General features: G+C 43.7%; 1 protein-coding gene across 6 annotated transcripts in view; it reads right to left on the bottom strand.

Annotated features, from left to right (window-relative positions):
- Positions 1-8346, bottom strand: part of aipl1 (aryl hydrocarbon receptor interacting protein-like 1) — a 12562-nt gene extending 4216 nt beyond the window's left edge. For 2 of the 6 annotated variants that reach the window (XM_061218152.1, XM_061218154.1), the window contains exons 1-2: positions 8248-8343; positions 6595-6774 (exon numbers count right to left, since the gene is read on the bottom strand). In XM_061218152.1, coding sequence (XP_061074136.1) covers positions 6595-6774; positions 8248-8343 — 276 coding nt within the window. Of the gene's footprint in view, positions 1-6594; positions 6775-8247 lie in introns of all 6 variants that reach the window. The other 4 variants (XM_061218156.1, XM_061218150.1, XM_061218151.1 and 1 more) reach the window with 4 other exon arrangements.
- Between the last annotated feature and the right edge of the window lie 9346 nt (positions 8347-17692).

The following is a 17692-nucleotide window of genomic DNA, read 5'->3' as shown; positions in this document are numbered from 1 at the left end:
ACTGTGTCACTATGGATACTGCAGGGTGTGTTACTCACTGTGCCACTATGGATACTGCAGAGTGTGTTACTCACTGTGTCACTATGGATACTGCAGGGTGTGTTACTCACTGTGTCACTATGGATACTGCAGGGTGTGTTATTCACTGTGTCACTATGGATACTGCAGGGTGTGTTACTCACTGTGCCACTATGGATACTGCAGAGTGTGTTACTCACTGTGTCACTATGGATACTGCAGAGTGTGTTACTCACTGTGTCACTATGGATACTGCAGGGTGTGTTACTCACTGTGTCACTATGGATACTGCAGGGTGTGTTATTCACTGTGTCACTATGGATACTGCAGGGTGTGTTATTCACTGTGTCACTATGGATACTGCAGGGTGTGTTACTCACTGTGTCACTATGGATACTGCAGGGTGTATTACTCACTGTGTCACTATGGATACTGCAGGGTGCGTTAGTCGCTGTGTCACTATGGATACTGCAGGGTGTGTTACTCGCTGTGTCACTATGGATACTGCAGGGTGTGTTATTCACTGTGTCACTATGGATACTGCAGAGTGTGTTACTCACTGTGTCACTATGGATACTGCAGAGTGTGTTACTCACTGTGTCACTATGGATACTGCAGGGTGTGTTACTCACTGTGTCACTATGGATACTGCAGGGTGTGTTATTCACTGTGTCACTATGGATACTGCAGGGTGTATTACTCATTGTGTCACTATGGATACTGCAGGGTGCGTTAGTCGCTGTGTCACTATGGATACTGCAGGGTGTGTTACTCGCTGTGTCACTATGGATACTGCAGGGTGTGTTATTCACTGTGTCACTATGGATACTGCAGGGTGTGTTATTCACTGTGTCACTATGGATACTGCAGGGTGTATTACTCACTGTGTCACTATGGATACTGCAGGGTGCGTTAGTCGCTGTGTCACTATGGATACTGCAGGGTGTGTTACTCGCTGTGTCACTATGGATACTGCAGAGTGTGTTACTCACTGTGTCACTATGGATACTGCAGAGTGTGTTACTCACTGTGTCACTATGGATACTGCAGGGTGTGTTACTCACTGTGTCACTATGGATACTGCAGGGTGTGTTATTCACTGGGTCACTATGGATACTGCAGGGTGTATTACTCACTGTGTCACTATGGATACTGCAGGGTGCGTTAGTCGCTGTGTCACTATGGATACTGCAGGGTGTGTTACTCGCTGTGTCACTATGGATACTGCAGGGTGTGTTATTCACTGTGTCACTATGGATACTGCAGGGTGTGTTACTCGCTGTGTCACTATGGATACTGCAGAGTGTGTTACTCACTGTGTCACTATGGATACTGCAGAGTGTGTTACTCACTGTGTCACTATGGATACTGCAGGGTGTGTTACTCACTGTGTCACTATGGATACTGCAGGGTGTGTTATTCACTGTGTCACTATGGATACTGCAGGGTGTATTACTCACTGTGTCACTATGGATCCTGCAGGGTGCGTTAGTCGCTGTGTCACTATGGATACTGCAGGGTGTGTTACTCGCTGTGTCACTATGGATACTGCAGGGTGTGTTATTCACTGTGTCACTATGGATACTGCAGGGTGTGTTACTCGCTGTGTCACTATACACTCACTGAGCATTTTAATAGGAACACCTGTATGTCTACTTGTTCATGCAGGCGATTGATGAGCCTCAGGGCTCCCCGATGGCTATATCCTCCAGGAAATGGGAGTTAGTAATAGTGGGGGACTCAATTATTAGAGGTATATCCTGGAGATACCCTGGAGCACACAGACCAGCTCCTGACCAGAGCAGGGAGGGATCCAGTTGTCATGGTCCACATCGGGACCAATGACATAGGTAAGGGTAGATTTGAGGTTCTACAGGACAAATTTGTGGAGTTAGCAGACAAGATTAGGAGCAGAACGGTAGTCTTCTCTGGAATTTTACCTGTACCACGTGCAAGCGGAGGGAAGCAGCACTTTATCTGCAGGTTTAGCATGTGGCTACAACACTTTTGTAGGAGAGAGGGGTACAGGTTTACGGGGGCATTGGGACTCCTTTTGGGACAGGGGTGAGCTGTACAAGCGTGATGGGCTGCACCTGAACCGGAGGGGAACCTTTGCACTGGGTCAGCGTATGCTTAGGGTAGCGCATGATTATTTAAACTAGGGACTTGGGGGGCAGGGAGGACAGAGAGGGCAATGTGCAGGGAGGCACAGACTGCCCAGATGGAAACAGCAAAGGCTACATGCAATGGAGAAAGAAATAAAAGGGTAAATGGTTGGAATTTATATAGCAACTTTATCCAAAGCGCTGTACAATTGATGCTTCTCATTCACCCATTCATACACACACTCACACACCAACGGCGATTGGCTGCCATGCAAGGTGTCGACCAGCTCGTCAGGAGCATTTGGGGGTTAGGTGTCTTACTCAGGGACACTTCGACACAGCCCGGGCGGGGGATCAAACTGGCAACCCTCCGACTGCCAGACGACTGCTCTTACAGCCTGAGCCATATCGCCCTAATAAAAAAAACTTTTCAGGGCAAAAATCTAGTAATGGTGGCTTGGGACAGCAGGGAGTGAGGGAACAGGAAAGGATGTGTAGAAGCAACAAACTGAAATGTCTTTGTTTAAATGCTAGAAGCATAAAAAATAAGTTTTTGGAACTTGAGGCAGTTGTTATTAGTGGGGGCTATAACATTGGAAGGATTACAGAGACATGCTTTGGGGATGAAGATAGGGATGAATATAATATAGAGGGGTATAAACTAAAAGGACAGATCTAGGGTTGCTGGTTATGTCAGAGAAAATCTTAGTGTGCAAGAGATTCCAGAAACTGACCAACATATGCCCAGTGAGGATATTTGGATTAAGCTTATTGAGGAGGAAGATTAAGGTCTTAACATTGGAGTGTGTTACCGACCGCTGGCTTCAGATAGTAGTGTAAATACAATGCTCTTTAAAAATATAAAACAAGCTTGCCAGGGAGGCGAGACTATTATCATGGGAGACTTCAATTACCCAAATATGAACTGGACAGGGAGAAAGCAAAGAGGAATTTTTGGATGTTATAAATTACCTTTTTTTGACATAGTATGTCAGTCAGCCGACAAGAGGGAAATCAATTTTAAATCTGGTAATATGTAATGATTCAGACAGAATTTGCGGGTTAAAGGTAATGGAACCACTTGGGACAAGTGACCATTCCACAATAAGTTTTGATGTATTTTGGCAAATTAAGAGGGGTTTCTCCAGGATTTTAGGCATGCCAACTTTAAAAAGATGCAATCAAATGTAAGTAATGTAGACTCTTGATTGCAGGACTGTGAATGAAAAGTGGAGCAGGTTCAAAAGGCTTATACTTGATGCACAGTGTAAATTAATTCCAGAGGTGCAGAAATGTAAATTCAGAAAAGAATCTCCACAGTGGATGAATACAGCTATACATAAGAGTTTGCAAAGAAATAATGAACTGTATCAGATATATAAAGGACAGTATTGAGAGTAATAAAGCTGAATATTGTAATATGCGTGCTAAGGTTAAAAAAGAACTAAGGTTAACCAAAATGCAATTTGAAAGGAAAATCGCAGATGATGCTAAATGCAATCCCAAACGCTTCTTTCAATACTGCAGTAGAAAAGGAAAATTAAAGACGAGGTCAAGTGCATTAAGAATAACAAAGAAGAACTGCTGTATAAGAATAAAGATATTGCTGAGGCCTTAAATGGCTACTTTGCTGAGAGTTTTATCAGGGAGGGGGTTACCAGTAGGCTGGAAGGCATACTCAATACTAACAATGTTTTAGCCAATATTGAGATAGGGGATAACAAATATTGAATAAATTAAATGAACTAAAGACAAATAAGGCAGCAGGCCCAGATTGCATATTCCCAAGGGTACCCAAATAATTTAGTGAGATCATTTTTAAACCACTGGCAAGTATTTTTAGACATTCCTTAGAAACTGGAGAAATACTGGATGACTGGAAACAAGGTAATATAATACCAATATATAAGAATGGGGACCGTACCAATCTAGGAAACTACAGGCCTGTCAGTCTAACTTGTATCACATGTAAAATACTGGAATCTATAATTAGGGACAAACTGGAATTATTTTTGAAAAGAATAACATTCTAAGGGATAGCCAGCATGGTATTGGAAAGGGTAGGTCATGTCTGACAAACCTTTTGGCATTCTTTGATGAAACTAAAGTGTTTTAATGACAGCAGGGCTTATGATATTGTATACCTAGATTTCCAAAAAGCATTTGATAAGGTACCACATGTCAAAATCATTATCAAAATGTTGGACGGTAGGAATTGTAGGAGCCATTTTGAAATGGGTTCAGAAATGGCTACAGGAATACACAAGAGTATTAGAAGGAGGGGCCTTATCCGAGCAGGGTATTGTGGGAAGTGGAGTCCCACAGGGATTGGTGCTGGGGCCACTACTCTCCCTCATTTACATAAATGACCTAGACATGGGCATTGAAAGTAATTTAGTTAAATTTGCAGATGATACAAAATGCTGAGGTTTAGCTAATATAGACTCTACTAAAGTAATCCAGGAAGTGTAATGTTTCTGTATCGGTCCTGTTTGTATTTATGTTTATTCTGGTTATTTATTCATTATCATACATCCTTGTTTATTGTTTTCCATTACAGTTTCTCATTCGTGATCCCCTGTTATGTCTGCGTCTGAATGTTTACCAGCCGAGTCACTCCCTGTCTGCGTGCCCCACTATTCGGGTGTTTACGGTAGTTTTTCGGGTTTTCAACATTCCTTCAAAACTTGCAATTCTTACTTCCTGCTTCTCTTGGTAGTTAAATGTTGTAAAGCACTATTCTTACTAACTACTACTAATCTAGATATTGTACAGTACTAATCCGATTGATACACTTACTGTCTAACTAACTAAATAACAGTCACTTTTATTGGGTAGTTAGAAGTATTCACGTAACTAATTCACTAACGCAATCTCTTAGTGTTTCTGCACTGTTCTATAACTCCGCCTCCCCATGCTATCCCTGATTACTCGCTTAGTTTCAGCGAAGTGTTCGCACCTGTCTCTGACTATCACTAAGTCTTCAATCTATGAAAATGTCTACTCCCTAATCCGGAGCCGTATGTTTTACATGTTTGGTTACGTGCATCCAGTCCGCATTTTCGTCTGCCTCCTATTATGATGTTATTACCCTATTATGTTTCCCCACCTGTTGTCTATTTGTTTAGCCCACCTTTTTCCCAGCCCCGCCTAGATTGTCACCTTCCCTCATGTATTTAAACCTCAGTCTCCGTTTCACCCATTGTCAGAACGTTGATCAGTTATAGAGCCGAGTTACTTATACGCCTATATCTTGAGATTCCTAAAGACACCCCTTTGACTTTGATTTTCGAGCTTGCCTTGCCCTCTTGTTTTGTTTGCCCTTCGGCTTTCCTGGTTTTTGATTATCTGCTTTGTTTTAGTGACTTCGGTTTATGCCTTCGCCCTTTTGTACTTTCGCCTTTTGATTTACTGAATTTTTTACCTTTCTGCCTGTTTTCTCGTCTATTCTTTTGCTTTCTGTTTTTGTCATTTTCTTGGATCTCCTGGCTTACGAACTCGGAATAAATAACTACGTTTTTGGATTATCCCCTGGTCTGCATCTGGGTCCTCAGTGCCGTACATAACAGGAAGACTTAAACAAAATCCAGACTGTGACATGATTGTTGTTGTCGGGCTGGTTTGAGTATTTCCTTAGCTGCTCTGTTTGCAGAGATTGGTGCAAAAAACCAAATAAATATGCAGTGAGCAGCAGTTCTGCGGGCAAAAATGCCTTGTTAATGCGAGAGGTTAGAGGAGAAGGGCCAGACTGGTCAAAGCTGACAGGAAGGTGACAGTAATGCAAATAACCACACATTACTACAGTAGTATGCAGAAGAGCATCTCTGAATGCACAACGCGTCACACCCTGCAAAATATGCTACAGCAGCATAAGATCAATAAGTCTAAAACATAAGTCTAATAATTACCTAATGAAGTGCTCACTGAGTGTATAGAGTGGAGAGATGCACAGCCTCACTGATATAAAGCCACCTGGATATCCTTTATGTTATCCTGTGCATATACACACTGTGTTATCCTGTGCATATGTTGTGCATGTGTGTTACCTGGTAAACATGTCACATCTGAATTGGAACGTCTGTTCAGCACAACAGTATAAAACACAACCTAATTGTGTCCAGGCACAGACATTTAACTGTAACAGGTTCCTTTGGGAAAGGTTGAAACCCACAGGAGAAAGGACCAATCAGATCATGTGTGCTATTGACACAGCTGACATGCAGATGATGTGCAGAAACAAGCCAGGGGGAATTTTGGCTGTAATCTGGATTAGCCACCGGGAATGTGATGACACAGCGTAATCACACAGGATTGATGAGCACTGGCCTACTAATTTCAGCACCACAGCAAGGGCTAGCTCTCAGAAAGGACTTAACTCCTTCCTGCCTGAAGCTCAGGGGGAGCTCAGGGAGGTGCAGGGGATGTAGGAGGAAGAGAAGTCTGCTGCTCTCCCGTGTGCAGAAGTACTCACCGTGACATCACACCAGAACTCGGCCACCTCCCCGATCCGCATGGAGGTGAGCAGGGTCTCCCACACCTCCAGCTTGAACATATTCCCGATCACCACCTCCATGGGCACGCCCACCTTCTTACTGTCGTCCAATACCGTGCGCTCGTCATCACACAGCTGGGTCCGGAAGTGGAACGTCACCTGCCACGGTGGGGGGGGGGGGGGGGGGTAATTCAACACAATTTATGCCCTTTGGCCAATCAGATTAGGGCTATAGTGCCTTACATATGTTCAAATAGCACACATGACATAGAGACATAGTCAATTTAAGATACTATACATACAGTGGCTTCAGAAAGTTATCTGACGTTTTGCACACTTCATTTGGTTGTAGATTTAATTTCAAATGGATAAAATTGCCATTTTGCATATCAATCTACACTCAATAACCCAAAATGACAAAGTGAAAACATTTGGGCAGTTTATCCCATTCTTCCTGGCTTTTGCTGAGCCACTCAAGGACAGACAGTCAGAGACTCCTGAAGCCACTCCAGTATTGTCTTGGCTGTATTCTTCAGGTCATTGTCATGATGAAAGATGAACTGTCACCCCAGTCTGAGGTTGCATGCACAAGCAGGTTTTCTTCAAGGACCTCTCTGTATTTGGTTGCATTCATCCTTCCCTCAATTCTGACCAGTTTCCCTGTTCCTGCTACTGAGAAGCACCCCACTGCCACCACCATGCTTCACTGTAGGGATGGTATTAGCCAGGTGATGAGCAGTGTCTCCAGACATAGTGCTTGGAGTTCTTAGATTTTTTGTCTCATCAGACCACAGAATCTTTTACCTCATGTTCTCAAAGTCATTTAAATGCTTTTTGGCAAACTCCAAGCAGGCTGTCATATGCATATGCATATGCATATGATGCATATTACTCAAGACTGGCTTCATGAGAGATTTCAGTTTTAGATTTTTAATCAATTTGCTAAAATTTCTAAAAACATTTTCACTTTGTCATTGATTGTAGATTAATGGGCAAAAATGGCAATTGTATTTATTTTTAAGTGAAAGGGTCTAAATAATTTCTGAATCCACTGTATGACATGATTATGAGAATGTAGCAGCGTGTACAAAATTTCAAAAATGTTTTTTAAGTCTAGTTCTAGGCATATATACTAACTATATATATAATAACACCCAGGGGGTGCCAATGAAAATCCATACATTGTCTTCATGATATTTGGCAGCAATCCACCCCATGCCCTGGTCATCAATCACTATCAGTTTGTATGACGATGTGCAGGACATCCACTTTTACTGATGTGTAGAGCAGGAATCTCTAGGCCTGATGTACACAGTTTGGTGTATTCCCCACAGCACTCAAGTTAGTTAATTGGTTGCTGAGAGTCCACACACCTTGTTCCTTAAATTGGCTGCTCAAAGAAAGGAAGCCAGCAGAAAGCATAATCCTCCAGCACTGGGGTTTGAGATCCCTGGTGTACAGTTCAATTCAATACAGAGTTACGCTTCCCTAGAAATCCTCATCCTGCTAAGCTGCTCCAGTTAATGCTGTGAAAAACCTCTCTGTAGGACTGTACTAATGTTACTATGAGGGTGAGCGAGAGAGAGAGAGAGAGAGAGAGAGAGAGAGAGAGAGAGGGAGAGAGCTACAGACCTTAGTTCCGGTGATGAATCGAGGCATTTCAGAGGACCCTCCATGAAGGATGGTCTTCCTCACGCCCTCCACCCCCAGCATGAGAGTCTGCTCCATGGTGCTGTTTCACACTCCTGTCTGCCTGCCTGCCTATCTGGTCTGCCTGTCTGCCTGCCTGCCTGCCTGTCTCCCACAGCAGTTATGAGCCACTGTGCTGCTACTCCCAGATTTAAAGGACAGGGATAAGGGGATTAGAGAACAGCACAAACGACACTTTGTCCTGATCCCACCCTGAGGGCCACAGTGTGCCACTACCACTCACGGGAAGGTACATTAAGGCACATTGGATGGGGAGCGGTGTGGGGGGGGGGGGGGGGGGGGGCACGGTTTGTATGCAGTGTTAATGTCATTTGTCCAAATATGAGAATATGAGGAGGCACAGGTAGGACTGGCAGCTCAGGTTTATGTGGCCAAAACGCATGTTTTTAACTTAATCCAGTTAGGGCTGGGCGATATGGCCAAATATCCTGATATCGGTCATTTAATATGTTGATAACGATATATATATCACAATATAGAAAATTTTCTGTTAATTCAATACATAAATTGTCTATATAAAATAACCACATGGTAAAGTCTAGTTTTGTATACACCTGTGTGAATTAAATACTGTCTGAAGTGCTGAGTATTTTCTCATTTTATTAAGAACTTAAGTGCAAAATGAGAGTGCAAGAGTTTCAAGTGAAACTGTATTAGCTATTGTATTGTTGTACTCATGGTATTCTAGCTGCCAACTGTGGAATGCTAGTTTGGAAGTTGATGTGTTCTTCAAGAGTTCCGATTTTATCTGTATGGTTACACTAGGACTCGGAACTGTACTGTCCTCTCAGGTCCTCTTCGCACTTGTACTTATGTTTGATCTGCACTTCGTTGTACGTCACTCTGGATAAGAGCATCTGCTAAATGCCTTCTAATGTAATGTAATGTAATGAAACTAAAGAAAAAAAAATAGATATATAGGCCTAGCCTACAATATGAAAATGTGAAATATTAAAGGTAAACATGAAACAGTTACAAGTATAGCAGCAATTAGGGTTGAGCCATATGGACAAAATCAAATATGGATATTTTTTATATTTTTGACCAAATACCTGGATATTGATATTGCGACCATATTGACTATTGGTGCTTTCACAAAATATTTACACAATATTTTTTGATAAATAAATCAGTAATGTGGCGGACCCAAAATGCACGACACAGACAACAGAGAGGTAATAAAGTCTCGTCAGGGCTTTATTCAGGGAATGTCCACTGAGTGTAGTCGAAAAACCAGCAAAGTTCATGCACATGTAATCCAGCCAAAACCAAAGTACAGTACCGAGGGAGAAGGCAGTCTCGAAATCGGTAAACCATGCAAAAAGTCCAGTAACCAGGAAAGCTGTCAGCGGGGCAGTAGTGCAGATGGATGGTAGGCAGGCAGGCTCGGGGTCGATGATGGCGCAAGAGTCAAGACCAAAGTCTGCTCCGCGGGGCAAAAGCACAAAAACAGCAGGCAAAGTTTGTGGTACAGGCAGGCAATGGTCAACAAAACAGAAGTCAATAACAATGGTCAATAAACAGCCATGACATGGAACTGAGCTTATATGCAGGTGTAGGACAATTAGCTTGAGAGCAGCATGCGAAAGGAAATCAGGTGTGGAGGATTGACAAGTTAACAAGCTAATTAGTAATCATTAGTAATAAACCTATCCTGCCCTAGCGTTAGTAAATTAGCAAATTACATGCACAAGAAATGTAAGGTAAACATGAACACATGGTTAGAATGTTAGTATTACCCAATCCTGATCTAAAGTTAGTAGATTAGTAAGAAGACAAGGGAAATTTAAACAATTAGGAAAGTGTGAGTGACAGAAAGGGAGAGAGAGAAAGCATGAACGCAAGGTTTGCGGAAAGACGAAAAAGTGTATGCTAAACAATGAACAGAACAACATAACATGAAACAACATAAATCGTGACATAAGTTTGCGAACTGTGACATGAATAAACTATATAACGTGACATGGCAAGACTAAGAAATAAATCAAGAACAAGAACTAAACATGAAACATAACATGACATGAAAATGAAACCTAACAAGAAATACAACATGAAAACGTGGCGACTAACATAATACGTGACATGACAATAATATAACTAAGACAATAACTAAACATGAAACATGACGTGACAATTACTTTACTTTAATGCAGCCTTTAAAACCAGGAAAAGACAACACTTATGCCATATCGTGATATCATGATATCCAAAATCTAAGACGATATCTAGTTTGATAGAGCAATATCAATATAATATTGATATATTGCCCAGCCCTTAAACCAGCTAAATAAAGGGAGTTTAACTGACTGTAACTCCACGAGTGTGTCTCATTAAAGGAAGCCCAGTTCTACCTCCACTACACTGTGGCACTCCTGTTTTTTCTGTTCAATTGCAAATTCTAGAGACTAGTGTGCATGAAAATCCATGGAGATCTGAGATACTCAAACCACCCTTACATTGGAGGTTCCTTCTACATTACCTGGTTCCAGATCTAAAGAGACGGCATGAAACCAAAACAGAGCATCCATTTCCCCTGTATTGGCTTGCTGGCCTGCTGCCTTGCTGTTCACACTCATAACCACTAGAGGCGATTCTGAGTAAATGAAGGGGAAGTAACTCCCTCTATCCCTGTGCTGTCTGGGTGCATCTGAGGGTAGGAATCCAGAGAGGAGCATAAGTCCTGTATACAAAGTGCTCAGTATATGCAGAGGCCATTCAGAGGCCAAGTTCTTACTGGTGTACAACCAAATAAATCTGTCATTTGTCATTTTGTATAAGAATATATTTGTATTGTTTCAAACCTAATCTCAATGCCATTTCTCAGGTCACTGGCAACAGGCTCGCCTGCTACTGATTTTGGTATAGCTATGTTGCACCATTTCTCTGTGATGGATACCCCTAAATATAATTAGCACAAAAATAACTCAATTTAAATCCTGAGCATGAGTGCTGTATGAGCAATTATCTGTGAGATCTGAGAATTGTCTTTTTTTTTTTTTTTTTTTTTTTTTTATTGTCTGCAAAGTACAGGCTAGTATTATTAAATAGACTTCTTTACCATTTGAAATCTGGCAGTGCCATGGTGCTAATCCGAACAAGGGGAGGGTTCCTGCACAATGCAAAGTATTAAGAAACTTGATTTTACAAATAGTTACCCGGTGTGTCCCTTCAACTTATTAGACTAATCTGATTCAGTTCTGATTCAGAATATAATTTGTCTATTAATGCAAGCAACACTGGAAAGCCGTTTGTCAAGTCTGTGGCTCGCAGATCACAGTTGCTGTCTCCAATTTTGCGCTTTCCCTTCAAACACTTTAGCTCCTTATCTCTTTTATAGGATTAAAGTTTTCTCCGCTGCGGTTTTCCATCATATATATCCTGTATATATCCATATATATCTCTGAGCTCACTGTAAATTTACAGTCCCCTCCAAAAGTATTCGAACAGCAAGGCCAATTCCAGCTTCAGAAGACGGCGTATGGTGTAGACCGGGCCGCCGTCGATGAGTTGGGGGGGAGGAGGAGGTTTGGCAGGTGGGCTAAGCCGGGAGGTGACATCAGGCTTAACTCGGGAGACGTTAAACACTGGATGGATGTGTCGTGTCTAGGAAATATATATAATGTTAATGTTAATTAATGTTCTAGGTCAAATAGATACACTTCTGGCATAAAACATCGAGAGTCCCGGAGAAATCAGCTGTACAGTCATATCTTGCTCTGCCCGTGTCCTTGACAGTTTGGTCTACACAGTTCTCTGGGAAAGTACCGCTCCAACACCAGCGTCAGAGGTGTCCACCTCGAGGGTGAACTGCTTCTCGGGATCGGGCATGGTCAGGACAGGAGCAGAGGAGAAGCGTTTCTTGAGCTCTCGAAAGGCTGAGTCAGCCTCAGGAGTCCAGTGGAAGATGACCTTGCTGGAGGTCAGGGCTCCATCTCAATCTGACCTCGGGAGACAACGAAGCCCAGGAACTGGACGGTGGAGCAGAGTAACTCACACTGTTCTGCTTTGACATTGCAGGACTTGGTGGACGTGGCTGAGATGGTCTTCCAGTGAAGCAGAGAAGATGAGGATGTTATCCAGGTAAACAAAGACAAATTTAGAAATAAGACTGACAATGTCATTAATGAGGTTCTGGAAGATGGCAGGAGCCTTAGTGAGGCCGAATGGTTTGACCAGGTACTCATAGTGGCCACTTGGGGTGTTGAAGGCCGTCTTCCATTCATCCGCCTCACGGATGCGGACAAGGTGGCAGGCATTGTGGAGGTCAAGCTTGGTGAAGAACTAGCAGCCTTGCAGGGAAGAGAAGGCAGAGGAGATCAACAGGATTGGGTAGTGGTTCTTCAATGTTGTGTTTTTCAGCCCGCAGAGGGACTTGTCCCTCTTCTCCACAAAGAAGGATCCAGTACCAGCAGCCAGGGACTCACTGATGTACTTCTCCATGGCCTGGGTCTCTGGAGCAGACAAGGAGCACAGATGTACCCTTGGCTCAGGATGTACTGAAGACTTGGCCAGTGTTGTGATAGACGGCCGAGACAGAAGACAGGTCAGGGGGAGTCTCTTGGATTGACAGGGTAGGTGAGGACTGACTGGAGGCAGACAGGGAGTTGACTTGGGGGTTGTGGCATAGAACCCAGGGTCTGCCTAAAACCACAGGAATGATGGGTGACTTCCTCACATAGAAGGCAACCTTCTCTTGGTGGTTCCCCGAGATCAGGAGACTGACAGGAGACGTCTTCACTTCAGCCAGGGAAACCCCTGTAAGAGCGTTGGTCCAGAGGGCCTGCTTGAGGATGGTGGTGGGGACTCCCAGCCGATGGACCAGTGTGGGGCAGATGAAGTTGGCGTCAGTTCCTGAGTCAAGGAGGACACGCACCTGGTGTTGTACCCCCTTCCAGGAAATAGTGGTGAGCAGGGTGGACTGGGAAGTTCATGGAGGCAGTTGCTGACATGATTACCTGGTCCGGCACATTAAGACAGAGTCACCCCAACGTTCTTCTGTCTCTCTGCGGTGACAGCCTGGTTCGATCCACATGCATGGGTTTCGGGATCTTCTCTTGGGGGCTGACGACTGGAACGGGGAACAGGTGTAGCTTGGGGGTAGCTGGGTTCCCTGACACATCTTGCGGGTCATCGTTTCCTCAGCCGCTAATCCACGTGGATGGTCACTTCTATGAGTGCATCTAGAGAAGTCAGTAGCTTGCAGGTGGTCAGCTCATCATACTCTGTAGAGTTCTGCCAGGGTCTGGAATTCGATAGAGTAGTCGGAAACAGAACAGTTACCTTGGTGGATGTGGAAGAGTTGGTACTTAACAACAGCTCCGAAAAGAGCTTGGTCGAAGACCCTTTTCATAGCTGAGAAGAAGAGGGTAAAACTGTTGCACTGGGGTCGCAGGAAGCTCTGCCAGCCAGCAGGGTGATGACGTAAGCGAACCTGGAGTGTTCGGTCAGGAAGGTGGATGGCTGCAGCTCAAAAATCAGTAAACACTGGGACAGGAAGGATCCACAGGAGTCAGGATCTCCATCGTAGCGCTCAGGTGGGAGCACACGGGGTTACGGGTAGGCACGGATGGGCTCAGAAGCAGGAACAGAGAGGAAACCGCAGAAGTCAAAGTCTGTTCATAACAGACCATGGTCTGTTCATAAGTCCATTCATAACAGACAGGTTTATATCGACAGGTAACGAGGGAAAAATGATAATCAGGTGTGCATGATAACCAGGAATGAACGAATGGGAATGAATGGGAAGACAGACTACAGAAAGCACAGATGGTAATAAAAGGCTAAATGCTAGGGACTTATACAAAAAACAGATAACAGAAAACACAGATAATGACACCAAGATGTGTTAAAGTACTTGGAACATAGCACCTTTGGTATCAGACCACCCAATTTGTAGGTGAGTAAAAGTATTGGAACAGAGTATTTAAGCAAATGTAAATAAATAACACTTAATATTTGGTAGCTTATCCCCTGCTTGCAATAACTGCATCAAGCCTGTGACCCAATGATATCACCAAACTGTTGCATTCTTCTTTTGAGATGCTTTTCCAGACTTTTACTGCAGCTTTGTTCAGTTGTTGTTTGTTTCAGGGGGGTTTTCCCTTCAATCTCCTCTTCAGGATGTGAAATGCATGCTCTATTAGGTTAAGGTCTAGTGATGGACTTGGCCAGTCTAAAACCTTCCACTTGTTCTCCCTAATAAAGTCCTTTGTTGTGTTGGCAGTGTATTTTGGGTCATTGTCTTGCTTCATGATGAAGTTCCTCCTAATTAGTTTGGACACATTTCTTGATAAGTTGGCAGACTACCATCTACCATTGCTACCATCATGAGTTACATCATCTATCCTCAATGCTTGTGCAATGGCTCTGATCGATTTCTTCTCTTTTCTAAGCAAAATGGTTTGCTTTCCCCCAAAGACAGCTCTCTGGTCTTCATGTTGTTTCAGCTTTCCCAAAAAATGCAGTCCATCCATCCATCATCACCCGCTAATCTGGAGTTGGGTTGCGGTGGCAGCAGGCTAAGCAGGGTTGTTACTGTTCTGCCCCTGCTTCAGTGTGTGTGTGGTGCGATCTAGCCTGCTAAATCAGCTCGGCAGATAGCTAACAGTTTCCCCAAGATAAAGAATGAAGCAGCTTGTATTCTTTCCAAACTTTACTCAGGAAGCACTGTAAAACTAGACAGATAAAGGAATACATCTTTCAGTATTTTATACAGACTCTTGTTCAAGAACAATATTGTATATTGTCTGTTTAAAACGTATAGCAACAAATGCGTTAGCTCCGGGCTAACTTATATCAGAAATTTCATTACGGTTAGCATATATGCTCAAAATACACATTTCGAACGAACTTGGGTTCATTAACAAAGGTTTTCATTACTAGTATTCTTAATACTCAATGTCAAGATAACTGTATGAGTTTGTACTTACAGGCACTTACAAACGTGTTTTCTGGCCAACCAAATCAAAAGAGAAAAATATGTGACCGTTTACTTCACCATGTATCATCAAACTACCGCAAGACTGATAGTACAAATTAAACAGTTACATCAGGAGTCACCACTAGAGGTCTCCCTTTCCCCAGATAAACATCAGAACATCACACCCTCCCCCCCGCTTGTTATAATGTATTATAACACTATTCCCCTTTTACAAGTAAAACAACTTCAGAGACTGGTCTAGAATACACCCGCTGAGTACCCTGTCTGACCACCCTCACGTCTACTTTCCGAACTTTGCTGGGAATGGCGTTCACCACCACTCCGACAGGCCATTCATTCCGTTTGACCTGTGCATCACTGAGCAGCACAACATCTCCTTCACTCAGGTTTGGCTTGTCCATATGCCACTTTCTCCTTGGTTGAAGTGACACCAGGTACTCTTGACGCCAGCGTTTCCAGAATGCGTCGGCCAACGCCTGTACCTGCTTCCACTGCTTGCTGTATAGGTCTTTAAGGTCGTACTCTCCCGTGGGTGGCAGCACTGGGTCGACTTTCTGTCGAGAGGTGGACGGGAGTTTCTGGACTATTGGGCTTACTCCGTGGGAGGTGCTGAGGTATGAGAGACCAGGTAAGTATCCATCTGCCCTGGCTGCTTCGAGTTCCATGAGAATGTCTCCCAGTTCTCTTAGCTTGTGGTTTTCTTTGGCTGAGATTTTTGGAAAATCTTCAACTTTTTTCAGGAGAGCGTTTTCAACCTCCACTGAGCCGTAGAAGTCCTCCAGCCTTTGCCATAACATCCTGAGGCCTGCGGGTGGATTTTGAATGTGTACCGCTCTGATCCGTTTAGCTTGCTCAGATGACGAAGGCCCAAGCCATTTGCACAGCAGATCAAGCTCCTCTCTGGCAGAGAGTTTTAGGTCATCAGTAGAGCTGATAAAAGATGCCTTCCAGGCCCAGTAGTTCTCCGGCTTGTCCTCAAACTTCAGCAGGCCCGAACTCACCAGCTCACGTCGCATCAGGTACTTCCCTATGTCTGTTGCAGCCACTGTACTGGATGGGCTTGTGTTGTACATAGGGAATGACTGTGTGTGGTAAGGCTGGGGAGGTTTGAAATCATCACTGGTTTGTCTCAGGTTGTGGGGGAGCTCTCTGTAGCTGTATGGTTTTCTCTGTGCAGTGCTGGTTACCTGATTTGGGCTCCAGGTGGCTTCTCCGCTGTGTGTGTGGTGTCGAGCCAGGCCAATAAATTTGTGGTCACTGAGTTCACTCAGAGGCGCATGGCCCTGATTCTCACATCTGTTTGCTTCACTGCTGTCCATGGTAGGCTGGCGCACTAGTGAATGTGAGGTCTTCTGTGGCCTTGCATCTGATGGTGAGACTGTGACTGCATTTACTATGTTGGCTGTGTTTACACCCTGATAGGACTAGTGACCTGGATGTGTAATAGGAATCTGCATTGCAGCATTTTCTTGAATTTCGACTTGAGTCAGAGACACTGTATTAATTTTAATTGGGTTTGACAGTTCATAGTCATATTTTTCTCCAGCAGCTGCTTCTAGGATTTCAGCTTCAGCGTTAGTGGCCGCTGCTGCCTTTGCGAACTTCAGTTCGTGCAGACTGGCGTTTAGAATCGCTTGTTGTTTTATTAGCTCTGCCTCTTGTCTAGCGTATGCGAGCTCCGCATGTGCGGCTTCTGCTTTAGCCCGTGCTTGCAATGCCATAGAGTTAGCTACAGATTGTCTGCTAGCTCTTGAGCAGTTGGATATTTGTGATCTTGTTTCTAGTTCATCCAAATCCTCTTCTCTTCTTAGTGACATGGTGATTGCTTTAGGTGTTCTTTTTACAAGTAAGTTTACTGATCAGACGAACGCTGGCCGTTGGAAGAGCTGCCTTTTTACTGTTCTGCCCCCGCTTCAGTGTGTGTGTGGCACGATCTAGCCCGTTACATCAGCTCAGCAGATAGCTAACAGTTTCCCCAAGATAAAGAATGAAGCAGCTTGTATTCTTTCCAAACTTTACTCAGGAAGCACTGTAAAACTAGACAGATAAAGGAATACATCTTTCAGTATTTTATACAGACGTTGTTCAAGAACAATATTGTATATTGTCTGTTTAAAACGTATAGCAACAAATGCGTTAGCTCCGGGCTAACTTATATCAGAAATTCCATTACGATACTAGCGGTGAGCATATATGCTCAAAATACACATTTCGAACGAACTTGGGTTCATTAACAAAGGTTTTCATTACTAGTATTCTTGTTGTTGGTTTTAGCCTTGGGGTTTGCCTGTGAACACTGCATTTTTTTTTTGCCCCCCGTCCACGACTTCAACTCCCATCTCCGGAGGAACTTCTCGCAAATCCTGGGGGAGGCTGGGGACATGGAGTCCGAGTGGGCCATGTTCAAAGCTTCCATTGCAGAGGCGG

This window comes from Conger conger, chromosome 13 (assembly GCF_963514075.1).
Source record: "Conger conger chromosome 13, fConCon1.1, whole genome shotgun sequence".
Lineage (NCBI taxonomy): Eukaryota > Metazoa > Chordata > Actinopteri > Anguilliformes > Congridae > Conger > Conger conger.
The sequence above is the reverse complement of the archived record's forward strand: the minus strand, read 5'-3'. Positions and strand labels throughout refer to the sequence as shown.